The following is a 26,006-nucleotide window of genomic DNA, read 5'->3' on the forward strand; positions in this document are numbered from 1 at the left end:
TTGTGTTATTCGACTTTAATGCTTGATGCTTTTTGTTATTCCAACGAAATATAAACATTGTTGAGAGTCTTGCCCACGATATCCTCATCCACGCCTCGACAAAAACCGCGGCCCGACAGCTGCTAAGAATCCGAGTGTGCGAATGGGTAAAATCTTGGTTGGCCTAATATTACTTCAGAGTATATATGATGGTTAAAATTGGTCTCGATGTCGAGTTGCATGTTGTAGGTTTGAATAAAGGCCTTGCGTTTGTAATACCATGCAAAAAAATAATCATATTATCCATTTTCCGCGACGGAGAACAGACGGCAACTTGTGGTCAGACCTGGCGAGCTGGCAGGAGATAGCAAGAACCAAGGCGGAACCATGTCTTGGAGGGGGAAAAAAAAATAGAAAAAAAAAAGAAATAGAGCCAGAACCCTTGAGATTCGATACGACTGGGTTGCTGAAACCAGGGTCAAAGACCAAGAGTTTCCATCACTATAAATAGTGGGCAGTTAACGAATCAGTGAGATGTCTGGCGTCTCTTCGTATATCCCTCAGCAGCCATAGAAAAAGAAAAAGAAAATATAAAAAAAAGAAAAGACTCAGATGCTTGACAGAATCTTTTTAAAACCGGAGGGCTGAAACTTTTGCACAAGGTCAAAGACCTGCTCAAAAAGTTTCCCCACTATGGGTAGTGGCCAGTTCGAATCAGCAGAGCATCCGGCGTCCCTTCGTATATCCCTCAGCAGCCATAGAAAAAGAAAAAGAAAATATAAAAAAAAGAAAAGACTCAGATGCTTGACAGAATCTTTTTAAAACCGGAGGGCTGAAACTTTTGCACAAGGTCAAAGACCTGCTCAAAAAGTTTCCCCACTATGGGTAGTGGCCAGTTCGAATCAGCAGAACATCTGGCGTCTCCTTGTAACGACCTCCAAGGTCAAAAAAAAGAAAAGGGAGAAGGAAGCTGCGATGTTCTCATTGGATCGAAAGATTCCGCGTCTATTCATCGTAAGAAACCAGAGATTACTCACAAATAATTAGGAAGCGCAGGTAAATGATAAAAAAAAGATAGTCTATTACTTACTTGATGGAACTCTGTGAATTTGACGATCATCATGTTTGATTGTGTTGCGTGAGAGCTAGAGTGAAGGTAAGGAAGCAAAACATAGTGACGCATAACAGTTATTCAACGTCAAAGCCACTGACCTCTTCCGTCGCTCGGCGTGCAAATAGAGGACAGCGAGCCAAGCTTGCAAGTAGCGAACGACATCGGATTTAGAGTTGCTATTCAATACAATTCAATTTTCGCTTGAGTCTATTCAATCAATTTAAAAAATATAAGGTATCGTGACCAAATGAAACGGGCTATATATAATAATAAAGAAGCAATCACGGAGAAAAAGAAAGTGTCAGCGAAGGTCAGCCGCATTGCATGCGGGACTTTTTCCCGCCAGATAAGTTCCTTCCTTCCTTCAGTCCTTATTTTATAATGTCATAAAGGAGTAGCTTTTCATGCAAAAAAAAAAAAAAAAAAAAAAAAAAAGGCGTTATGTAACTTGTACACATGTTCAAATGACATGTAGACCGGTAGGGCTCTTCAAAACAACACACAATGCAGGGCTATTCTTCGACGTGTGTACCTGTGTTACAGGTGCACACAGAGGAAGGGTGCGTCGCTTCGTGTAGCAACCACACCTTCAAGAGATAGTTCTTTTTCACGCACTTGCTCCCTTTTCACTTTGTTACATGATCAATTGTACAAAAAAAACTTAAATAAAACAGATCCTTGCCTCCCTACTGCAAATCATATCAATTTTTTCATAGATTTCATAAGACCACTGGAAAGCTATCTTCGGTAAAAACCTTCCAGGAATGAAAGAGCTGAAGAAAGTTAAAAAATATGAAATATGAGACAGTTTGGTATGTGGAATAGGGCAAAAGGACAGGATAAGATGATCATAAAGTAACGAAAAGGAGATATCTCATGGATATTCCGTGATGATCTGTATAATCGCTAAAAGAGTGAATACAATTTAAAAATTGTAGGGAAGAAAATATAAAGGAAGTAATGGTGAGAAGACAAATAGATGTTCAGATGTCCGCTTCTTTCCAATGGACTCAATGGTCTCTTCGTGTTGAATGATACATGTGTCTACAGGCTATTAATTGAACGCGTTTTTTTTTTTTTTTTTTTTTTTTTTCCACAACGTACATGCAGTATACAAACCTTGCTGCCACATGATCCGACATCAGTCAGTGCATCACATAAGCACATGGTGTGCAACGTGCATTTTCATTTAATCATTGAAATCTTAGCGGAAGATCACAAGAAATTTTCTAATTCTTTAAACTGCGAGCGAGTATATCCTCTTCCCATTACCATACAATTTGCAAGGATAACACTTTTGCCTTTATAATCGTTCATGATCTCAAGGCACGCAGCTCGACATTTATTTGAAGACACGGCTAATATACATGTGCAATATAATAGATGGCAGATATGAATAGCAAGTGGACTTTGCAGAGTGCATGTTCACTCATTTTAAAGTTTGGGGTCAGGGTTGATTCGTTAATCTACTGCATCACGTTTAAAGTGAACACTCATTATTACATGTACAAGTGTTTCTAATTCCTCGTGTTACTTTTTTATGTCGATCGCAGTCGGTTGTGGTAGGAATAAGGAAGACTGTTTACTCTTCTTTTCCATCCACAGTATTACGACTGTGTTATTTACAACTTCTCGCCATTGTAAATGAATGCTTTACGCCACTTATCCGTCATCACGTTCTCTTTGCTCACATGGGATACACAAATATGGGTTAAGAATTGCCTGTGTCCCTGTCCTTTGTAGTCGGCATGCATGCTCTTGTTACAAATTTTGCACATGCGTTGGACGGTACACAGTTGAAAAAAAGGTTGATTGAATACTCCCCAACTATATTGCAAGCTTGTGATAATTCACAAGTTCATTTATTACATTGTCGATAATTAATTATTCTGTGAACACAGGGAGACTAGCATCTTTTTCCTCTTTTCTCTGCCTCTTATCATTCGTAGTGACATTCTTTTTTCCTTCCTTCCTATAAATTTGAGCTTGGGACCTTTGTTGTCCAAAAGAAAGCCAGTAACAGTAATATTTGCAAGCACCTAATAAGCATGAATAGGCTGTTTGATTAATCTTTGTGCAAGAATGTGAACAGATTTTCAAGTACAGGAATATTTCCACAAGGGTCCCTTGAACGATCCTTAAAACAAAGAATGAGCAATGCCACAATTTCACGCGCATGCATAATTCTGGTATACCTTTGAGATACAGTTTCTGATGTTGAGTTGAAAATTAGCACGCCCATTTTTCCAAATTACGATTGCGGGATGGAATTTATTTGTTTTTGTCCATTGCTGATCTTTGACTCCTTGATATGTTTTTCTCTTGTTGAACGCTCGTTTTTGAATAGGAGGACCCTTGAGATGAAATCAACAATCATCCCCCGACAACGTGGCTTCTGCGACATGTGCATGTTTTTTTGTAATCAGAGCATGCTCTGAGCGCTGATTCGGGTTGAAGTGATATCGGGAAGACTAGTGACTTGATGCTAGTTTGATTGATTGCCTTGTGAAAAAACACTTTGGCCATGCCATGTGCTCGCTGGTCCAGGCACAACTCACATATTACATGCATTGTAACACATTAACACGTAGCAACCGCTTCCAATGAATGCATTGGCCAGCAATTTGTCCCGCAACTGAACATTCTCTTTTCAAGAAAAGCTACTTAATGTGTGTGTCCCGCTCATAAAACTATGCACCTGCACCTGTTTGAATTACATGCTCCACGACAACATTGCACAGTGTTGTAAGTTTACATGAAGTATAAAAGAGATATCATTTAAATACCTGGTATGACCCCATCCAAATGTTGCTTCCTTTTTTCCTTTTATTCATTCCATTTCGCATATCCTTCTTTCAGCATCCTACAAAATACATTTAATACTAAATATCTACAAGCCTGCTCGTGCTTTTGTCACGTATTGGTGAGTCATTTCCTCTCTCCTTTCAGTAACTCTCTCGTGTTCTACATCTTCCGTCTTAAATCCTATACCACACATCCTTCATCTCTCCACACCATGCATCTGTGTCCGCTGTAATACTCCCTGTCTATTTTATTCCCTCCAGCCAACACGACGACATACTCAAAGCATGGGTTGTGCAACCAAAGATGCTTTGTTTTTTGTTGCATACCAAGTAAAATTTAGTCTGTGCCTGAACATGCGCTTCAACAATATTTTGTGTTTTTCATGGGGTTGAGTTTTTTTTTTTTTTTTTTTTTTTAATTCATACAACAACAACATCCATCAACTTTTTTTTTTTTTTTTTTTTTGAAAGCTCATTCTGCCTTTTGAAATGGGTGTCTAAGGATCACCCACTCCATCTTTTTCTCCTTTATTCAGTTATATATCGACTTTCATACCTGTTGAGTGTGCGGTTTTGGAGTGATGTAGTATTGTTGTAGTCATCGTTGTCGTTGACTACGTTGAAGAATTGACATGTCTCAGACACTAAAACAGCTAAAGTGACCCAACCCAAAAAAGAGCTAGACTTGGTCTATTACCAAATAGTGTTCTTATAAGAGGAACTAGCACGACAAAAAAAAAAAAAAAAATGTCGCGAGTTTTGATTTGGATTCCCTCGGTCACATTCACTCTTGTTGCTCTTTTAATGGTGAACGTCTGTTTACTCTCATCTTTTACTTTCTTCCCTTCTTCACACAAAAACACGGCACCACTTGACCACTTTCACTGTCCACAAATAACGTCCTCAAGAATAAAAAGTGCCCTTTCATATTCAACCAACTCCCTTCTCTCCATTTCCCTTTTAATTGATGACCCATTCTCAGTCTTCCTGACGATTCCCTTCACGACGTAAAACGCGGCAATCAGCAGCCTTCTTCTTCTTCGGGTAACATTTGTCTCCTTTTTCTATCGCTTTTTATCGCGACTCTCAATTTGTAGTCATTAGCTTGGGAAACAATGCCTTTTAACCTCATGTCGCAGTTCAACCTTGTGGTGCTGAGGCTCATAAAGAAACACACAGACCAACTGCGCGGATTGATAACGGATCATGCATGATACTGCAGATTAATTCCAAAGAGAAAAAAAAAAAAGTGGAAATGCAAGGCTGGAAGACAAGTGAGGATGCATTCAGACATCATGCAACAAGTTGTACAACTCTTTTTTCCACTCACTATCGCATGCTTTTTCATGCGAACGTTATTTTATTTTTTTTCTTCGTTTACATTCTTCTCTCTTTTTCTTTTTTTGCTTTTTTAACTCTTGCTCCCCATTTCCCTTACAGCGCTTGGTCTTGATAAAAAAAACACGCTGCGCCCTGACTATTTTCTTCTGGCACTTCATTACAAACTGACACAAACCTGTTCTGATTATCCAAACTATTTGTAAACAGCTCCCAACAAACAACAACAGCACCAACAACTATTTCAGCAATCCTAACAGAACAAATAAAACAAAACTTTAGACAACTCGTCCAATGACCTATCTGCAGAATCAACATCATCGCAACGATTCTCCAGGTCCTGAAAAAGTGCGCCAAGAGACTAGGACGACTACAATTTCTACGACTACGACAACTGCTTCGACCATGCCTATTCTCACTTCTGATTCAGAGCCAACTATGTATAGTTCGCACAAAGCAACAGCCCTGCACTACAGTGGTCGGTCGGGTCATGGCAACTCAACTAAGCACAGTAATCTTGAATTAGACAATGGTACTCATCACAATGGACGGTCAACCAACAATAATCGATCTTCCTCACAGTCATCCAACTCGTCGTTTAATGGTCAGACCCTGAACCATAAGAGTAGTCAACATGGCCCGAACACCAATAAGACTGGCGGTTTGGTTGGTGGTAGCTCGGGCTTCACCAGCCATGATAATGGCTCGAATTCATCGTTACCTCCTGGAAAGACGAGTGGGGACCGAGAGAGACTGAGGTCGAATCCACACGAACACTCGGACTACTCGAGCGGTGCTCACAGTTGGCCTATTCTCTTCGCCGTGATTCCACCGTTGGGCGCGCTTGTCTTTGGAAAAGCGGATATCTTTAGCGACATTCTTACACTGATTCTAATCGCTTTCTTTCTTTATAACATCATCAAAGGTAAAAACTTTTTTTTTTTTTTTTTTTTCATACTCATGGACCCAACATCACAAGCTTTGCTTTGGTATTGCTCCGCCATCACTCTATCTGTTGCTACTGCTCTGCTTGACCCTGGATCCCTGTTTACATCATTATCGCTATTCATTTCAACAGAGAAAGTGCTGCATGAAAGAATGATTACGATATCACATTCATCATGCATTGGTCTTGTGCTAAGGAGAAAGAGGCAGTTAATTGGAAGGGAGAAAAGTGAAAAAAGAGATTGAATGCGTTGTTTCACTTCTGGCGATTTGCTACTATTCATTTTCTAGCCCCGAAAGCATGGTTCCAAAAGTTTTAGCGTATACTGACATCCCATCTTTTTTTTTTTTTTTTTTTTTTTTTTTCTCCGTAAAAACCCTTACTTCCTTACTATAGTTCCATGGGAGCTGTACTATGCTGCCAGAACGAGGAGAGTATTGTTGACATCTGTGAGTGCCAATGCTTCTTTCGATCCTCTCCTAGAACAGAGACGACAGAGCGCTGCCGCCAGTCTTCGTCGCCAAGAATTCTTCTCGCTCTTGCTCGTCCTGGCTTCTCCTTTTCTCGGAGGCTATACTCTGCAATATCTCAAAACCTTTTTTTCATCATATGAAAACTATCTTTCGGCACTTAACATTGAGCTTTTCATTATTGCATCTGGTATCAGACCCCTCACGCACCTGATCAGTCTATTGAAGTCACGTGCATTACATTTGCAAGAACAGATTCATTACCCAAATACAGAGGTGGAGCTGCTGAAAAGGAAGGTCGCATCGATTGAAGCTGAGCTTTCACAACTGCGACGCGCTTTTGCCACAAAACACGATGTTCTGAAGGTTCAGGATAGTGTCGAGCCAACTCTTCATCAGCTCACGAAGCAGATCAAGCGTCATGACAAGAAAGAGAACATCCTCCGATCATACACTGAGGAACGCTTCGCGAGCATTGATGAAAAGTTACGCGAGTATGATACTATTCTGGCCTATCGCATCACGGAGGAGCAACACCGCTCCAGTCTACTGTTCTTGCCTATCAATATTTTGGTGGCTATGCTGAGTTACTGCACGTTTTTCCTTCCGCAGCGATTGACCGGTATTACGGGAACAAAACAACAACCTATGCTCAAGAACGCTCCAACTCCAGCAGCCATTAGTGACGGTGCCACGAACGAAACTATTCAGAATGGTGGCCAGCAGCAGTATTCTTCCAAGTCTTTCCTGAACAGTCGTCAGCCTTCGCACAATCCCATCACGTCGACAAGAGAGACGGCGCGTCTCTATTGAAGTACACTTTTTTTTCTCACATCCCTTCCTCCTAATGTCTTTCCCTCCACATCCTTTTCAGGAATATATAATGATTGATTCTTTTGTATCTTTTTCTCTCTTTCCTCTTTCTTTGTTAACAATAACAAGTTACAAACCAAAAAAAAAAAAAAAAAAAAAAAAAAAAAATGGAAAACAAAAACAAAACAAAAAAAAAGATACCAAAATGAATATTTTCTTTGGACTGCAGCTTACTCGTATATATTTATTAATGCCCCTACTTCGATTTGGTCAATTTGAACAAAAAAGAAGAAATAAAAAAAACCCGTTATGAAGTTTAAGCATTTGCTCTTTATCTGAAAGCTTGCTGATGTCTGATCTTTAGTATGTTGAATAGGGTAAAAAAAAAAAAAAAAAAAAAAAAAATTGCTCCGCCAGTGTATTCTATTTGATACATATTGATCCTATCTTTTCCTACACCTCGAAAGCAAAAAACTAATGGAGTGCCACAGTTGATACACGAAATAGACATAAATAAGTCTTGCAAAACAGAGGTTACATGGCAACAGATATGCATCATTTATTTATATTTGTACTTTAAAAAGTAAAAAAAAGTAAACTCAGGAACGGATTGTAATTTACAGAATAAAGGTAAGAAACGAATGAATAAATTGTATAAGGCAGAAAATCAAGTAGTAATAAAAATGGTAATAGTAAATAAATAAGTAGATAAATAAGACAAATGAATAAATAACAACTGCTTTGTTTTCTACATCGTCAACAGCATTTGTTTGTTTGTTTGTTTGTTTGCTTGCTCGTTTGTTCAATCGATCGCCCGTTCGTATGTCGCTGTTCATTCATTGCTCTCCATGTTTCTTTCAATTATTCCATTACTTTTCACGACTTTGTCAGTTTTGCTGGACTAAAGCATATCAAATTGAGACAAGGATCCTTTTAAAAAAAACAAAATTATTGTTCTTTTTTGAAGGAGTGGTGTCCATTCTGAGCAGCCGCCTGTGCTACTTGTGCTGCTTGGGCTGCGAGTTGAGCCTTCTTGAGTTTAATACAATCCTCAAGATGTTCACCTCGGTATTTAGTCACAAACCCGCCGCCTTCCTTTTCCGTCACCGTTTTGTTAACCTAAAAGGGCGTTAATGAAGGGAAAAAAGAATATTAGAAATGATATCATATACATTATAAGACATCTACCAAAAACCAAATAAAATAAGCTTTTTTTTCTTACCGTGCATCCTGCAGTACTATTTGAGCACTTGTAATAGATACTCTTGCATCCAGTCTTCTTCTGTGTCGTATTACCATTGTTTTTCCATAGATAAGGATCAACATGAGGTTCGAGTGAATCCACAATCTTATTGACGGGCTGCATCTCTCGACGTTTTCGTTTACGTTTATAATCAGATCCTGCATTCGAACCTCCTCCAATAATGCCGGCAAGCGATGATGTCGAGGATGTGGACCGATGTGTTTTGATGGTTGTGGTGGTCGTAGTTGTGGTAGAGGACGATTTATTATTTCCTGATGAAGTATCATTGGCATGGTGGCCATTATGATGATGATGTCCTCCACTTCCGCCCGAGACAGATGCCATATCTGAAAAGTCAACCGCTAGTGCCGTCTCATTATTGCCACCGATATTATTATGGATGCTGAGAGCTGATCCCGGTCGACTGGCCATTCCTATCAACGGATGATTATCATAGTCATCATCAGATTCGTCATCTAACAGATAAGAAAAAAAATATATATAAAAGATTTTATGGTTATTGATCGTATCTCCTCCCTGCAAACTGATGAAAAATGTTGGAGAGTCAGATGCTCATAAAAGAGAAAAAACTTTCATCCGTTTAGATCTTTTACTTACCACTGTCATCATTATTATCCATAGTCCTAATTGATGCCGAGCTTTCATTTCTTGGACGTCCTGCTGAAAGGCGTTGTTCGGTGATAGTAGTCTGGGTTTGAGAGATGTGAGAGAGAGAGTTGGTCCGCCGGATGTTGCCATTAGGGTGTATGCCTGTGCTAGAACCAGTACCCCCCGTGTCTGCTCCAACGCCGACGCCGGTGCCAAGCGCGTGTTGCTGAGGAACAAAAGTCTGATGTCCATATGGGTTACCACCCCCGAATGGATGAACAGATGCTGCTGCGTGATGCTGGAAATTCATCTGTGATTGCTGTGGTTGTCCAAATGGGTATGGATGTACACTCTGGAAGCCCATAGCCTGGGAATGATGCTGCTGTTGCTGTTGCTGTTGCTGCTGTTGGAACTGCTGTTGCTGTCCAAATGCATCTGTACTATTCATCCCTCCAAGCACAGGCATTCCTCCGAGTGTACCCATTGAGCTTGTTGTTGGCATGGCTGATAATGACTGCGAACGCATGTGGTGATGAACTTCGCCTGCAAAGGTCACAGATCGCTTGCGAGCCAGGCTTGCATCGATATTTTGGCCGAACCCTGGTGCGTTCCCACTCATCGTTTGGCTCATCATAGACTGTGGTCCGTGAGTAATTCCACTCATACCGCCCATACTACCCATACCAAATGGATTTGGCATCTGTGATTGAGCATACATGGTTGGGATCCCCGATGTTGTAGATCCTGTCATGGCAGCGGATGAGGAAGAATTCATTCCATTAAGTGCTGACCCTCCGGCACCAGTAGTATTGCCAGTGGCGGCGCCGCCTGGTCCTCCAGCATGTGGGCCAGTGCTCTGTGGAGTGCCTACCGGAACAGTGCCCGGTGCAGTCCCCATTGGTCCTGAGGGAGTAAACCCTCCGAACATGGAAGGATGTCCATAGCCTCCTTCTTCTACGAAACGTTTGACTGTCATACTCATCATTGCTCCCGGCATTTGACCAGCCATCCCTCCGAGACCTTCATAACCAGGTATGTTGTTCAATGATCGATTCTCCCCCCTCATGATCAAATCCATCATTCGGTACCGCGCTTCTTCTGCCCATCTTCGGTCTTCTTCTTTCTTGGATTCGATGATTAATTTGAGTAGCTCAGGTTGGTTCGAATACTTGACCAGGATCGAGTCCAAGTCCGTACTCATAGGTGGTATCGCGGGCAGTGGAAGTGGCGGTTGCCCATTAGCGCCAGCTGATTGGGGTGATGGAAGCACATAGGCAGCAGAAGGACCTTGAAGTGACATCATAGTGTTGATTGCCCCAGGATGATGGCCACCACCTGTCCCATTAGTAGAATTAGCCATAGACATGGCCATATTATTGAACTGGTTTTGGTGTTGTTGATGTTGCTGATATTGTTGCAAAATCATTTGCCGACTGGCAGAAGAGTTTGTATTGGCTGCAGTATTGGCTGCAGTAGTAGCATCAATGTCTGGCGAAGGCATCGGCACAAGCGTATTTGGATGTCCCGATTGACCAGTTCCAGATGCCCCTCCATGACTCGAGTTTGTGGGACTGTGCATTGTGCTTGATGCAACCCCCGAAACAGCCTGCTGCTGTTGCTGCTGACCGTTCGTTACTTGACCGGGGACGATCAATTCACCTTCGGCATCAATAGGCGATTGCGCGTCATTGGAATGACTTGGCGAGTGTGGATGCTGTTGCTCCATACTGTTGTTGCTATTGCTATTGTTGCTGCCATTGTTACCGTTGGTGTTATTGTTGCTATTATTAGCACCATTACCATTGGCGTTGTTGCCATTATTGTTGCTGGTGCTGTTGTTATTACCATTAGTGCGGTCTATGAGGTTGTTGATATGGCTTGCGTGTTGCAATTCAGGTGAGTGATGATGGGATGGAGGCGACTGTTGAGGAGAGAGTTGCTGTTGCTGGGATGACGCGTCCGAAGGATTTTGTGGCAGCTGTTGTTGCTGTTGTTGAGGTGAGAGAACTTGCTGTTGATGCTGTTGCTGGGGTGACAGAACTTGTTGCTGCTGTTGGGGCGATAGGACCTGCTGCTGCTGTGGTGTTTGTGCTTGTGCCTGAGTCTGAGAAGGAGACGGGTATGGGTGGTAGCCATATTGCTGGGTTGAGTTCATGGCCGATATTTCTTGTAACTTTCTTTTTGACTTGTTTCGATTTCTTTCGGAAAGGGAGTCTCTGATTACTTTAGGCCTAGTAAGCTGCCTTTCTTGTCGAAATAGAGGCGGATATAACGATTGTGTCCGCTACGATATTTCGTATGCTTATATTATCCAATGCTATGATATGTCAATACTTTGTTGTCTTTCCTCGGATAACTGGCTGACTGGCTACCAGTGTTAAAAAAAAAAGTGTTCAATTATATAATAGATGGGAGGATGGAAAAAGAAAAAAAGGTGGCAAGATAAGTTTACAGATACACAGCATCATACAACATACAAGCAGAAAAAAAGAGCAAAATGGTAGAAAAGAATGGGAAAGAGGTGATGGGAAGGGATGGGAGGAAATGAGAAAAGCAGGAGGAATTACGATTCAAGTAGCAATGGAATAAACAGCCAAGGCTCAACTTGCTTACAGTGCGTCGGGAAGACGTCGAAGTTACTCAAAAGGAAGGGTTGTTGGGAATGAAGGATGAGAGATGATGAACAAGAAGAAAGATGCACTTCTTTACTTCTTTCTTCATTCTTCGTCCACTTCTCCTTCTTCTTCGCCTTAGGACACTCTCTTTGCACTGATTCGTTTTTGATTCAAATCAAAACAAATCAGACCATGTTGCATGGTCCCATGGTGACATGGCATAATGGTCATACACAAGCACAAAACTTCGTTTAAGAGTGATGCCACACACACACAACAAGCATATAATTGCAACAGAAATCCCTTCCTTCATTTGCATCATTCTCCATTTTGTCCATTCCAAGCAAGCAATGCGATGCTCAATACCCTTTGCTTTATGCTCAAATTTCTCCACTGTAACCCAAACCTTTATTCCCCCTGTGTCAAATCGTGTTGTAACGTGTCGAATCGCATCAACTCTTTTTTAGTGTGTGCCTGGCCTGCTTTCGATTTTTTTGCGGCCCGTCTCGCCTCTTGATTTGCTCTCAAAAAAAAAAATTTTTTTTATTCCTCCTTTCGCAACACAACTCCCTCGACTTCATTTCCACACCTATAACTCCCTTGAAGCCTGTTATGAAGGATGAACAATAGAACAATGAAAAATCGACCGAGAATGAAACTGAGCGTTTCTTCAGTTCTCCTTTGGTTCATATCTCGTTTTTTCTTTAAATCAGATATTGATATTGAATTGATTTTTGTGGCTGATCTTTACACTTCGCCACTCGTGACTCGTGGTGAGCTTACAACAAGCAAAATAATTGGCCCCCAATACATTCGATATTATTCAAAATAATATAATTACTGACCATATGAGATAATGTATTCAACGAGAAGTAACGACAATGAGTCTAAGGGAGAAGGAGAGAAGGAATGGTTGCAAAGGATAAGAATGCAATGCAGCCTCAAACCTTTTTTTTTTTTTTTTTTTTTTTTTTTTTTAAAAAAAAAACTAATAGCCCCAACCAACCAAGTAATCAAGCATCTCGCCCCCTTATTTTTGTTTACTTTTTTTCAATCAAGCGCTTACAAAATGTGGATGGGCAAAATACATATTCAACACAAAAAGTATCCTTCTAGTTTTTTTTGCTCCGCCAAAAAAAAAAAAAACTTTTTTTCTTCATTTGTAAATTGAAGCAACTTATCTAGTTCAAACATACGACAGAAAAAGGGGTTGGTTGGTTAAAGAGATCTTTTTATGAGTGAATGATGGGTGTCATGGCATGGATCTGCCTCACAGGAAAGCAAGCAAAGACTGAGAGAAGAGCATTGACATTGGTATCACCATGAGACGCACAATGATGACACGTCTTACCAAGAAACTCTGTGCGGGAAAAGAAAAAGTTTTCAGGAATAACATACCTCAGCCAAACCAAATATCCATTGAAAGTTTACATGTATATATATACCTAGTATTGGGTTTTTCCTTCAGGAAAAAAGAAAAGAAAAGAATAACCTGACATCTGACCTTGAATAGCAATCATGTCATCAGGCATGCCTTCTCTCTTTGTACACTCAAACCCTGTGCCTGTTATGATATTTTCTTGTACTCCCAAAAGACTACATCGTGATCCTCCTGCAGGTCCAATTGAATCCAAACTCTTTTTGTATAAAGCAATATATACAAATATAAAAATATACCTCACTATCATTGCCGAAGTGGAGGAGAAAAAAAAAAAAAAAAAAAAAAAACTTCAAGCATCATGGGCTCGTAGTGTTCTCTGTAGCGCAAAGCATGTTCAAGTTTTATGCATATGCATATACACATGCACACACACCCAAAAAAAAAAAAAAAAAATCCTTCGCTTACCCCATCAATCACAACCCACTCATGCGTAGTACTAGCTTGTAGCAAACAAGGCTAAGGCTGAGAGCATAGTTACGACTGGTCCAAGCACCAAGCAGCAAAACACACCAAAACATGCATCCCCAAGGGCGTACAAGGAAACAAAAAATAGGAGTGTCAAGGTCAGACGAAACGTTGTTGATGTTGGTTCTCCTCTTAGTCTTTATGAAATGTGTATGTAGAGTGCCTTATTGTATATATTTATAAATATCCTTCTATCCCTGAACAGTCGTGGCATCAGGGGTTAGTTAGTGAAACCATCATCATCGCTTTTTTCTCTTGATTGTGCGAAAAAAAAAAAAAAAAAAAAAAAAAAGGAATGGGTATGTTTATTTGACCTTCATTTCTTTTTTTGTATTCAAAGAATCAATATGGATAGGCATTGTAAATACTAATTATCAAGGTGTCCAACTCAGAGTCTTCTCAATTGCTTTCTGCCAGAGCCCGTATTGTTCCTCACGTTCTAAGTGATATAGAAGAATAGCGAGTTATAATCTGCCTTGGATGTATTGTTGCATTGGAGAGTGCGAGTCATTTCGATCTGTCTCTGCCTTTCACTCCCTTTCTTCTCTTTTTAGTTTTTGAGTTTTTGCGTGACACAAAAAAAATGCACGTATGCATGCATGCATGGCATGTACACGCAGTCACTCAGTGTATATACTTTCTATAGTCCTTACTTATTCTTTACCTTTTTCTGAAATCTTGGGCGTAAATTTTTGGAGGACCGCTTTCGATTCTTGTTCTTGAGTACGCTCTGTAAAGGCTTTGAAACCTCCTTTCCAAATACCGATATCCAAATGCACTGCCGCCGCTGTGGCTGCACCCAATGCAGTAGTCTCACGCATCTGAGGTCGAGTGACTTCTATGCCAAGGATGTCTGCTTGCAACTGCATGCAGATATCACTGTTTGACAATCCTCCGTCCACTCGAAGGCTCTTGAGAGGTTGTCCAGAATCAGCGTTCATAGCCTCGAGAATCTTATAATAATAAAAAATACCATATATGAGATATGAAGCTTAAGAATACCATCATCAAATCTCATCCTAAGCATTACATCATTTAAACAAATTAAAGAAAAACATTTACAGCGCGGGTTTGGAAACAGGTCGCTTCCAGCGTAGCTCGTGCAAGATGATGCTTTGTGGTATGTTGAGAGATACCAAGGATACAGCCTCGGACATCAGGTCTCCAATAGGGTGCAAATAAGCCTGAAAATGCTGTCACAAAGACAACACCGCCACTATCCTTTGTTGCTCCTGCCAGATTATTGATTTCTTCCGCATCCTTGATAATCCCCATGTTATCACGAAGCCACTTCACAGCAGATCCAGCTACAGCAATGGATCCCTAGGAAGTACAGAAATAGTGGCGTTAGAAAAAAAAAGTTCGTGACTGTTCGTTTAACCATCTTTTACAGAATAAGATTCGTACACGACTATTACCTCAAGTGCATAGGCTGCAGGTTCACCTTCAAACTGATATCCCACAGTTGTCAACAACCCATTGTTGGAAGGAATGATTTTCTCACCAGTGTTGAATACCATAAAGCACCCAGTGCCATAAGTATTCTTAACCTCACCTACATGGAAACAATGTTGTCCCACCAAAGCCGCATGCTGATCTCCCAAGCAACCCGCGATCGGCAAATCTTTGGTTTCTGTCAATTGTGGATGATTGATCTTCCCAAACAGACATGATGAGGGTTTGATCTCTGGTAAAACATTGGCATTGATACCAAAAAACTCCAGAGCTTTGTCGCTCCACTTCAAAGTATGAATATCCATCAACATTGTTCGGCTAGCGTTCGTTACATCTGTGACGTGAACACCGCCATCCACACCTCCAGTAAGGTTCTATATCATCATAAACATTAAAAAAATAAAATAAAATAAAATAAAGTCAGACACCTCAAACTGGGGCCAATCTTTTTTTTTTTTTTTTTTTTTTTGTTTCAAAAAAGGAAGCCTTACATAGATGAGCCAAGAGTCAACAGTGCCGAACATCATATCTCCTTTGTCATGTGCCTCTTTCACTTCAGGAATGTTATCGAGTAACCAACGGAGCTTGACTGCACTGAAGTATGTAGTAAGGGGAAGACCGCAAACATCTCTCAGCGCATCAGCGCCTTTGTCGCTTGAATCGCAGTACTTGCGAACAATGTCCTTTGTTCGAGTATCTGACCACACAATTGCATTATGAAGTGGCTTCCCTGTCTTTCTGTCCCAGACAACGGTTGTTTCTCTCTGGTTAGTAATACCAATGCCTGAAAATATATAAAAAAGAAATTTTTTCTCACAATGTCAATCAAAGCGACAAAACGGTATATATATTTAAGGCATTGGGATGAAGGCGGTTTTACCTTTCAGATGCTTGACGCGATTGCCTTGAAGCTCAAACTTGCGTAGGGCATAGTCAATACATGTAATAACGCTTCCAAGGATATCCATGGGATCTTGTTCAACCCATCTAAAATAGAAAACGTTTATATATCAACATGACTGACCGTAAGGGAAACGTCTCCAGCTTAGAATAAAATAAAATGAAATAAAATAAAGACTTTTATTGCTCGCTTACCCAGGCTGATGAAATATTTGACGGTACTCAAGCTGGTGACCGATGACAAGATCGCCTTTCTCGTCAAAGATTAAAAAGCGCGATGAAGACGTGCCATTGTCAATGGCGCCTACGAATGAGGGCATGTTCAAAGGAAATGAGAAATGTTTTCAAAAAAATAAAATAAAATAAAATAAAAAAAGAACAAAGGCGCAAGTTTGGGTAAAAGGAAAAAAAAAAAAAAAAAAAAAAAAGAGGAAGGTGAAGCTTTTAAAACGTCAATACGCGTTGGGAAAGACTGCAGGAGGAGAGTTTTTCCAATTATCAATGATGAATATGCTAATTGCTCGCTATCACGTGCAAACATGTTCTGGTTACTATCCTTTACTACTCTCTTAAGCACCCAATCATGCGCATATCCGACACGCGCATTTCTTTTTCTTTTTCTTTTTTTTTTTTTTTTTTTTTTTTGCTGTTCTCTGAGTACGATTAAAGAGAGAGATAACTGTATTATTTATTAGTTTTGCTTTTTAGAAACTATATTACATGACATGATCACTGCTTTTTTTTAAAAAAATTTACAGTTGAGTAGCAACCAAAGAAGGATGATTCAGGAACTGCTGCTGTGGGGCCTGATGTGATTGGTTGTGATAAGGGTGATGCCTGCTCATCTCTTCATCCTGATCGTCCAACAAACTAGAAAGAGGAGATGAGGATGCCGTTGTACTCATGGATGGTACTGCAGATGGCACCGAACTCGAAGTCATCATCGTATCAGTCAAAAATCGATGTTGTTGTTGTTGCTGCTGTTGTTGGAAGTGCTGATGTTCTTGTTGGATTTGCTTATGGAGCAACTGTGCTTCTGATAATGCTGGAGAGCCTTGTGAAGGTTGTGTTTGCTGTTGGTATTGGTGTTGGGTTTGCGGTGTAGCATTCGCAAACGCACTCAACGATAGTGCAGCCGCGGCTGCTGCTGCTGAATAACTTGAAAACGGCGATGAATAGCCATCATCGCCATCAAATTGCTGTTGACTTTGTCGATGATGCTGTTGTTGCTGTTGTTGGCTATAGGGATATCCTTCTTGCGGCGTAGAAGAATAAACACCAATAGATGGACATGTTGATGAAGACATTTCTTGTTGAGCAGTTGTAAAGTGGTGTTCTGGTAGGTCCGTTGGACTATGTAGGCCACTGTTGAAATGACCATGTTGCTGCATCAGTTGATGCAAAGGCAACTCCATCTTTGTTAAGTTTGTGGGTGTGGAAGATGTGGACGTAGGTGAAGGGAAGTCGTCATTAGTTACTGTGGTAGTTGTATCCACATTGCAGCTGGTATGGAGTTGATTCAACTGGTTGTTTAGCGACATTCCAGATAGACTCATGCTCATGTTGAGGTGAGTAGCTAATGCTGCGTGGTGGTGCTGCTGTAGTTGATGCTGCTGCTGATGGTGATTTTGCTGATGATGACGGTAGTGATGGTGCGGTTGTTGCTGGTGATGTTGAGGTTGAGTGTATTGCATATGATTACTTCCCAAGAAGCTGGAGCCGGTATGACTCATGATGGGTGAGATGGGAGAGAGTGTGCCATTCTGTTCATTTTTCATGATATCATGCAAAGTTGAGGCTGTATTGTTATCATTGCAGACCATTGGCGCAGAGAAGTTAGTGTTGCAGGTGAGTGGCAATTGCTGTGTATGCGAATGTTGAGCGTGGTGTTGGATGTGATGATAAGATTGGGACTGGGATTGGGCCTGTGGCTGTGATTGTGATTGTGGCTGTGGTGAAGGGGCGCTAGAATATTCAAATTCGTTCAAGATTGGGCGCTTGTTCTTGCTGTACTTACGAACACCCAAACAAGTCTGACAGTTCTTTGTGAATAGTGAAACCAGTTCTGCAGGGACCTTCGAGTACGATTTTGTGATCTAAATTGAAAGTTAAGAAATCCAAGGTCAGATTCGTTGTGGAGACGGAAAATAAAGTAAAAATAAAAAAAAGGTTCATAAATCAATGATGACGTATAAGGGTGCATTCCTGCAAAATTAAAAGGAGGAGAGAGAGGAATGAGTGTGGGAGGCAAAAGATCCCACGAGAGGTATGAGGTATGCTCTGCTATATTGCCACGGGAGGTGAGGCCTGCTGTCCCTCATTATGCACAGACGCCCGATTTTTAAACGCGTTGCTTTTTTTTTTTCGTGTCCCTTATTTACAAAAATGGTAAGACGCTCTCTTTAGTGAGAAATGATTGGCCCGAATAGCTATACTTTTATGCTCATGACAGTACATGATTCTCAACAATTTCTGACGATGTTGATCTTGTTTTTTTCCGCATTATAAACAATCTGTCCTGTATTCCTGATCCCTTCAAGTCTGATCATTCATAAAAAGAAACAAGGTTTACCATCGCAAAAAAAAAGGGGGGGAGGAAAGAGGGGAGAGAGAAAGAGGAGGCTGTAGGCAATCATTTTCCTTTCCGCATTAATTTCCGTCCAATAATCAAATAGTGTAGGGCAAATAAAATAGAAAAAAAAAAAAAAAAAAAAAAAGGTATTCTGTACATGTTTACTAAAAAAAAAACTTACTGCTGCGAAAGTTTTGTCACGGCCTCCGTGTCCAATGATATGATGGAAATAACAAACTTTGTCGTATAGCTGTTCGCGTACACACACTGGTTTCCCATTCTTCTTGTCCATCAAGATCCTTAGCTCACCCACGACTGTGAACACAAAATGCTTGCGAACCCACCATCGAAATTTGGGATTAAAGATCGCAGTGTTCTCGGGGTTGGTTAGGACCATTAGACAATCATTAGCTAATTGCTGATTGATCAAGGCCTTGTTGCGTTTACGGACATGAAGTTGGCTAATGTATCCTTCTACAAGGGTTTCAAAAGTTTCGGGGCTCAAGAAAGAATATGCTTGAGGGATATAGATGCCTCCAGCCGCTGCAGGGACATTAGCGAGTGCAGCGGCGGCGGCGGCTGGGGATGATGATATTGCTGGCGTCATTGTATTGCTTGGTGCCATTCTATAATGCTGCGTGTTTGTACGTTGCAGGGCAGAGAGGGGAGGGGGTAGTAAGATGTAAGGGCTCGCGATGGGGTTGAGGTTGAAGATTGAAAAGCAGCACCAACTAATCCGTTACTTGGTGTAGATCAGCTTCAAGGGAGGAAGAAGAAAAAGTGGCGAGAAAAACGATGGGCTTTTGGAGACCCTGGTGTGGAAAGTAGCGTTGGGAATATTGGATAGAAGGCAATTTGTAGAAAATGATTAAAGAAAGAGAGGAATAAAAGGCAAGATCGGTTGTCGGAATGGATAAAGAAAGATCAGCGTGCTATCTATAGTATACTTCTGTAACAACAAAAGATTGATACGATAGGCGTGGATGAGGGGCGTAAGAAGAGTGAATAATGAAAAACAAAGGGTAAAAAGTGAGGAGGGTTGAGGAAATTCCAATCTTTATATTCCTTTTTTTTTTTCACTTCCCTTTTACGGGAAGAATGATTGATAAAAGCATAGCGCTAAGCAGGGACAAGGGGAAAGGATATTGTATCTAATCAAAGTAATCAAAGTGAGAGAGATCGTGAGACGGGAGAGTAAGTGTCAGAGCAAAGCATCCTACCCTTTTTCCTATTTTGTCTTATTTCTTATTGTCGAACAATGTGGGTTAGTCAAGCTGCAGAGATTGATCCCCATTTTTAGATCTTCTGTAAAGGAGATATGAATAGGACGAAAATGAGCAAAGGAAGAGTGGGAGAAAGGAAAGCGCCGACTGGAATGTGGAATCTTTTTTCCTTCATGTAAGTCACTTAGAAGGGAAATATACTGTCGTCCAATTACTGAATCGTAGAGGAATGTAACCTGTTGTTGTACGGACAAAGTTGATTTTAGGCGCAATTCTTGTAGCGATAGTTTCCAAATGTATAAATATATATAAATCATCACTGCTCATTGCTACATATGCCTATTGCCCGTTGTCTCTTCGATACCCTGTTCACCTTCAATGTTGATCTATTGATGAAATTTATCCATACTTTATTTATCCCACATGCCGGACTCTTGGAAATAAATATAAATAAATATGTCTTGAGTCTGCATCTAGCATATCATAGAACAAAATGTCGAAAAAAAAAAAAAAAAAAAAAAAAAAGAGAAGCTATTTTTTAGAAGAGCAAGAAAATGATGAAGCTTTGTGTGTGGGGAGGAGAGGAGGTGGCAATCATGCATATCCACAGCCATGAGCAGCACACTTTTTATTTCCCCTATTCTATGTAGTTGACTCACGCACGGTTCATGTCCCAGTCGGACTGAAGCCCTCTTTTGTCAATCTCTTCTATGCTTAATGTAGGAATTCTTTTGTATTGCATGTATAATGATGTCTAATTTTGTAGTAATGGAAAGAAATACGCTATTCTTGCCCAGCCTCTCTCTTCGCTCTTTCCATGGCTATATAAATGATGATCTAGTGTCACTGATCTGTAGCTTTAATCTGAGTAAAACGCGTTACTGTCCATGGGAGAAGCTTCTATTCTTGACATTACATATGAGCTGTGGTTTTTAAACACTGTTTGTTTGGACATTTGGACTTCAATATGAAAGTTTCCCGTAAATCATGAGGCCGATAGTTTGCGGAAAATAACAAAGTGAATGTTCTTTTCTCCTTCTCCCCCTCTACCTTTGCCTTTGCTATCCTATTGTCCTCTCGCACGTCCCTCTGATGTTTATTCTTGCGCAGGGCACGGAGGCAAGGAGTGAGCAAATAGAATGAAAAAAGACAGGAGGATCAAGGAGGAGTGGGGAGCAGATGAAAGAGAAAGACATGTAGATAATGTAAATCACTTTTGATTGATACCATATGCGCTCAATTGTTTTTTTTCTTTCCTTCTATTTTGTCTTTCTTTGTTGGCATGGAATTTCCGATAAGATGGGTATCCAACCTTGTCCTGCGAGTTAAAAGAAAAAAGGACTGATGTATTTCTTCTTGTTGCGGCAAAAAACAATATGACCTATAATTGGAGGGAGGATGACTGATCGGCTATTCAGAAGTGTCGAAAGAGTTTTTTTTAGATGATAGATTGAGCTACTCATAAACACACACAAAAAAAGGAGAGTAACAAAGAAAGAAGCTATGCATGAGTGCTAGCCTCTCGACCACATCCACATTCACAACAAAAAAACGCGTAATACATTGAAGTTTATTCTGCTAACCTTGCATGGAAAATAACATTACCACAGAAAACATGAGTGATCAAGACTTCACTGCGAAGGAAAAGAGGAGAGGAAAAAAAAAAAATTCTGTAACCTTTTTTTTCTTTGTTTTCATCTGCTTTCTTTTGTAATTCCAGAAGAAGCGACAGCCTTGATCACAGTACTCCCCCGTCTGTTTCTCTCTTCCGCTCTCTTTTAGCTCTATTCTCATGAGGCACCATCGCAATATGACCTGGGTAACTGGTTTTGCGATAGCTAGCAAAGTAGCAGACAAACTAAATGAGGAACCTTTATCTCACCAGCGAAATATTACCCTTATTGCAAAGCTATTATTCGCCTTTTAGTCCTCTTCTTCAATGATATCTGAATAGACGGTACGAAATACATTTCTTTGCTACAGGACAGTATCAAATCACCAATGAACTTTTCATTGTTTATAAAGAAATACAGGAAAAAGCATAGATTATATTTTGAAGCAGCAAACACATGCCCCCTTTGGTTAAGAGCATAAAAAGACCAACCATCTGATCTGCCTTTCCCTTTCTTGCTCCAGGTTGACACGAGGAAAGAAAAGGAGACAAGTGTCCAAACAAACACATTACCGCATTCTAGGTCTACAAATTTTGTCATATCCCTCCCTCTCCCCTGCCTCATGTTTCGTCTCCCCTTGGTTGCGTAGCACGTATTTCAATAAAAGCTATGTCTCACACCAAGTTCATTACCCTAATAATCCCCATGCCTCTCTCTCTCCTGCTCTTGCCTCCTTTTGGGTGAATGCATTCATCTTTTTATCTTTTTCTGTACGACTGGGGATCAAAACCAAAGATATTGCCAATGGTAGCTGATGTGCAAGAGATAAAAATCTACTGGATGCATTTTTTTTTACTCCCTGTTACGTTGATCATGGGCGACATATGACTGCCTACCGTGCATTCTCAGGTGACTTTTTAGTCCTTTCCTCATGAATGAGAAATTATTATTGTTTTGGTGCGAGTACATCTTGAATGTCCCAAACACGGATTTCCTTTTCTTGACACGTATTGAAAAGGAACCATCGCCGTGGACGTTGAGATATTGAGGCGAGAACACAAGAATGAAACATGGAATGAGACGCGTCAAAAAGAGTAACCAATGAGATCACAGGATTTCCTGATTTGACACTTTGCCACCCGTAAACAAGAACTAAAGAGCAGGGGAGCGGACAACTATAAACATGGAAAGGGAAATGAAGAAGTAAAAAGGATGGAGCATGGAGCATGGAGCATGGAGCATGGAGCATGGGGCGTGAGGCATGGAAAGGGAATATTGAAGGGCTTTTTTTTTTTTTTTTGGCAGATACCATGGATGCAGGTCCGAGGATGAAGGAGCTCCTGATAATTCTGGTAGACTTTAGCATTTGGTCCCAAGATGTACCATGATACCATGATTTACCGTGCATCTGGACAGAGTGTGATAACGTGGGAAGGCCGTTTTCCCTGGCACAACGGATTCCTGTCTGCATTCTCTTCCCAATGGTTGCACACACATATCGCATCGCATTGACATTCAACGCTTTGTCGCTTTTTCCCTTTTCTTCCCATCTCTATCCCCATCACAGCTCTCTTTCTCACATTCTCATACTCATAATACCCATCTCCTGTCATCATCATTTCTCACTTATCTGTGCTCATTCTTAAACCTCACTTTTTTTATTACTTGAAGGCTCATCTCTCCTTCCAGCTTATACCCACATCTACTCGCGTTGAAACTATAGTTCGCTAGCCATCTCTTGAATTGCACATTACCTCCTTCATATTAGTTCCATCTAATTTTTTACTCACTTTCATCTCCTTTGATTCCTTTTAATATCTCTTTTCGTTTGAAGGACTCAAACCAAAACAGAAAGAAGAAAAAAAATAAAAAAAATAAAAAAAAATAAAAAAAAAATAAAAAGAGAGAGAGAGAGAGAGAGACAGATCATGAACGCTGTGCGGGCACCGTCAAGGAATTCAAACACCAGCGACACCAGCTCCACCCAATCACAATCGAATGCTCATGCACATTCAAATTCAATAATACAGCCAAGGAAGGCGAAAGTGGCCTCAATGGCCCAAATAGACATTTCTTCCCTGTCACTTTCTGCGAACATCTCAACTCCAGTTTTGCCTCCACACTCTCGTACGACCACTCGACAACAACAACAGCAGCAACAGCAGCAACAGTCTCGTTCTAAGGTACATTCGTCTAGCTCTGTATCAAATACCCATCCACTGAAAAATAATAACAACAGCAGCAATAGTAATCAAGTTCACGTCCGAGCCAATAAGGGCGAAAACAGCAATAACACTCTTGGGATTAATGGTGGTCATAATGTTGTCAGACGGATGGTTTCTGCGTCAGCTAGTTTAGGCATTGGAGTAGGAGCAGGACGACCAGGAAGCATAATACGTCGAGGGGGCTCTGTCACGTCTTCAGATGACGGTACAGTCTCAGAGGACTCTGTTGAAGACTATATCCAACTCTTTTCAGGAGCTGGAGCTGCAGGAGGTGGCCTCCATGTGACTAGTTTACCGTTCACATCTGCTCGGCAGCAAAGAACAGAACCTAAACCCATTAGTGGCCCAAAATTTACGTCTGATGGTGCAGGAAGAATGAAAACCCCAACAGTGCCAACTGGAGGACCATCCGTCAGACCAATACGAATAGCAGCAGGGGCTTCCATCAGAATTGATACTGACTCTTCCACTTCTTCATCATCAGGACATACACCAATACCATATTTCCTCTCAGGATCACAACCACTGAACGTGACAGGGACAGGCGCAAGCATAGGTGGGCATACAAGTATTGAGGGAGGAAATGGAGGGTCAGCTGTAGGGTTGTTGTCCACTTCTGTCTCTTCCTCAACCTCCTCATCTTCTTCATCTCTGTCATGGGTCAGCAGCCCGTCATCCAAAAGGAATAGTGGGAGTGGTGTAAATGGTAGTGTCGGATCCCCTTCCTCTTCTATTCCTACTGACGATTCAGGATATGGGACTTCAAATCTTTCCATCTCTTCGCCCACTACGACTTCATTTCCTTTTAATGCTCCCCAGCCTACTCTTCGTGCTATCAAATCTGCTAGTAGCGGTCTGTCAACAGCCGCGACTGCCGCTGCAGCAGCAAAGCAAGCAGAGGAAAATCGCCAGTCAGAAGAAGCTGCCCGTATACGTCGAAAGGTTGCAGATCTTGAGATCTCGAATACATCGCTACTACAGATCAACCAAACATTAGAGGCTACGGTTCGTAAACAGGCTGCCAAGCTTCAAGAGCTCGAAATGCGAATACAGTCGTAAGCGGATTTGCTCTTATATTCTTACGTCGTTATATATACTTATATCAACGAGCCTCTTCCAACTTTCTAATATATATGTATATTTTATGTCTGATAGAACGCAGTTTGGTGGCGACTTGAGTATGTTGGCGGCAACAGATATTGCACAGGACTCCAATATTAGTCCAGACAATGCTAGTGTGACGACGATGGCGACGGCGATGGCGATGACAACGTCGACGACGACAACGCCGACGCCAAAGCCAACGACGAGACCAACGTCATTAGTAGACCCTGAGGCTGCTATCATAATTCATGAGATGACAGAGGCAGACCGACAGGCCGATTTGACATTCAAACGAGTCTGTATGGCGATCGATCAGATGATTTTTGAAGCTAAGCAGGCTCTTGACCAATCTATGAAGCCTGCAGGAATGAAGGTCTTGTCATCGTTCGAAATGTGTAAGTTTTTTATGTCTGATTGCTGAATCACGATTATTATTATTGTTTTTTATTATTTTTTTAACAATCCTAACCAAGAATTCTTATTTTAGACGAAGATGATTTGGATGCTGCAGAACAATCCTTTGTGGACAATGAGGATGACGATGATTATGGGTATGATGATGAAGACGATGACTTTAGGATGGCCAACTTGTCTGTACAAGATGGTAACGATAGTGATATTGATTGATAGTCTTTTCCAAGATCATTTTTACTGTGCTGTATGTATATAAACAAAGAAAATCAAGTTTTACTCTCCCCTGTCCACATTTTTCATTATTCATGCAAAAATAAAATAAAAAACTAGCATCCTTCTCCACACACACACACTCTCTCTATCTTGGACATGAACAATGATATCATTTTTATTTTGAGGAATGATGGATGTATCCATCATTTTTTTTTTTTTTTTTTTTTTTAATGCTCAACATTGATAAAAAAAAAAATTTCTTCAAACGCTTTAGTTTATTTTTTTGAGAAAGCTAGTAATACAAGGGATATCTGGTTTTTTTTTTTTTTTTGTTTTCTTGTTTTTTTTTTTTTTTTTTTTTTTTTTGTTTCTGTTCTTAATGTTGCTAAGGATGACTACGAGGAAAGTAATAATAATAATAAATACAAAAAAGAAAAGAAAAAAAGAAAG

General features: G+C 40.7%; 5 protein-coding genes across 5 annotated transcripts; 2 read left to right on the top strand and 3 right to left on the bottom strand.

The window, feature by feature from the left end:
- Positions 1-5,529: 5,529 nt before the first annotated feature.
- Positions 5,530-7,464, top strand: BCR41DRAFT_368772 (hypothetical protein; the record flags this gene model as incomplete). The annotated part of the gene is made up of 2 exons (XM_022026406.1): positions 5,530-6,160; positions 6,578-7,464. 2 exons carry the CDS (start codon positions 5,530-5,532, stop codon positions 7,462-7,464), a joined length of 1,518 nt encoding a protein of 505 aa, XP_021883952.1.
- A 948-nt stretch (positions 7,465-8,412) lies between these two features.
- Positions 8,413-11,471, bottom strand: BCR41DRAFT_393929 (hypothetical protein; the record flags this gene model as incomplete). The annotated part of the gene is made up of 3 exons (XM_022028600.1): positions 8,413-8,583; positions 8,687-9,183; positions 9,326-11,471. 3 exons carry the CDS (start codon positions 11,469-11,471, stop codon positions 8,413-8,415), a joined length of 2,814 nt encoding a protein of 937 aa, XP_021883953.1.
- A 2,663-nt stretch (positions 11,472-14,134) lies between these two features.
- Positions 14,135-16,605, bottom strand: BCR41DRAFT_348817 (hypothetical protein). The gene is made up of 7 exons (XM_022023370.1): positions 16,388-16,605; positions 16,173-16,279; positions 15,784-16,076; positions 15,256-15,666; positions 14,900-15,160; positions 14,502-14,790; positions 14,135-14,276 (listed from the first exon to the last, which is right to left on the bottom strand). Exons 1-7 carry the CDS (start codon positions 16,510-16,512, stop codon positions 14,212-14,214), a joined length of 1,551 nt encoding a protein of 516 aa, XP_021883954.1. The 5' UTR covers positions 16,513-16,605; the 3' UTR covers positions 14,135-14,211.
- A 1,611-nt stretch (positions 16,606-18,216) lies between these two features.
- On the bottom strand, positions 18,217-19,371 carry BCR41DRAFT_301937 (hypothetical protein; the record flags this gene model as incomplete). The annotated part of the gene is made up of 2 exons (XM_022020644.1): positions 18,217-18,288; positions 18,946-19,371. Coding segments are annotated over 2 exons (498 nt in total), but the record flags the coding sequence as incomplete, so codon positions are not given.
- Positions 19,372-23,136: 3,765 nt separating this feature from the next.
- On the top strand, positions 23,137-25,686 carry BCR41DRAFT_420210 (hypothetical protein). The gene is made up of 3 exons (XM_022029864.1): positions 23,137-24,880; positions 24,981-25,324; positions 25,417-25,686. Exons 1-3 carry the CDS (start codon positions 23,529-23,531, stop codon positions 25,554-25,556), a joined length of 1,836 nt encoding a protein of 611 aa, XP_021883956.1. The 5' UTR covers positions 23,137-23,528; the 3' UTR covers positions 25,557-25,686.
- Positions 25,687-26,006: the final 320 nt, after the last annotated feature.

This window comes from Lobosporangium transversale, assembly GCF_002105155.1.
Source record: "Lobosporangium transversale strain NRRL 3116 chromosome Unknown BCR41scaffold_8, whole genome shotgun sequence".
Taxonomy (NCBI): domain Eukaryota; kingdom Fungi; phylum Mortierellomycota; class Mortierellomycetes; order Mortierellales; family Mortierellaceae; genus Lobosporangium; species Lobosporangium transversale.

Bases quoted from the DNA above. Each gene is read 5' to 3' on its own strand.
- BCR41DRAFT_348817 (XM_022023370.1), bottom strand. From the start codon at position 16,512: ATGCCCTCATTCGTAGGCGCCATTGACAATGGCACGTCTTCATCGCGC. The intron at 16,280-16,387 runs GTAAGCGAGCAA...TTTCTATTTTAG, and splicing joins CAAATATTTCATCAGCCTGG to ATGGGTTGAACAAGATCCCA. The intron at 14,791-14,899 runs GTAAATGTTTTT...TATTATTATAAG, and splicing joins CCTGTTTCCAAACCCGCGCT to ATTCTCGAGGCTATGAACGC.
- BCR41DRAFT_420210 (XM_022029864.1), top strand. From the start codon at position 23,529: ATGAACGCTGTGCGGGCACCGTCAAGGAATTCAAACACCAGCGACACC. The intron at 24,881-24,980 runs GTAAGCGGATTT...TATGTCTGATAG, and splicing joins CTCGAAATGCGAATACAGTC to AACGCAGTTTGGTGGCGACT. The intron at 25,325-25,416 runs GTAAGTTTTTTA...TTCTTATTTTAG, and splicing joins CTTGTCATCGTTCGAAATGT to ACGAAGATGATTTGGATGCT.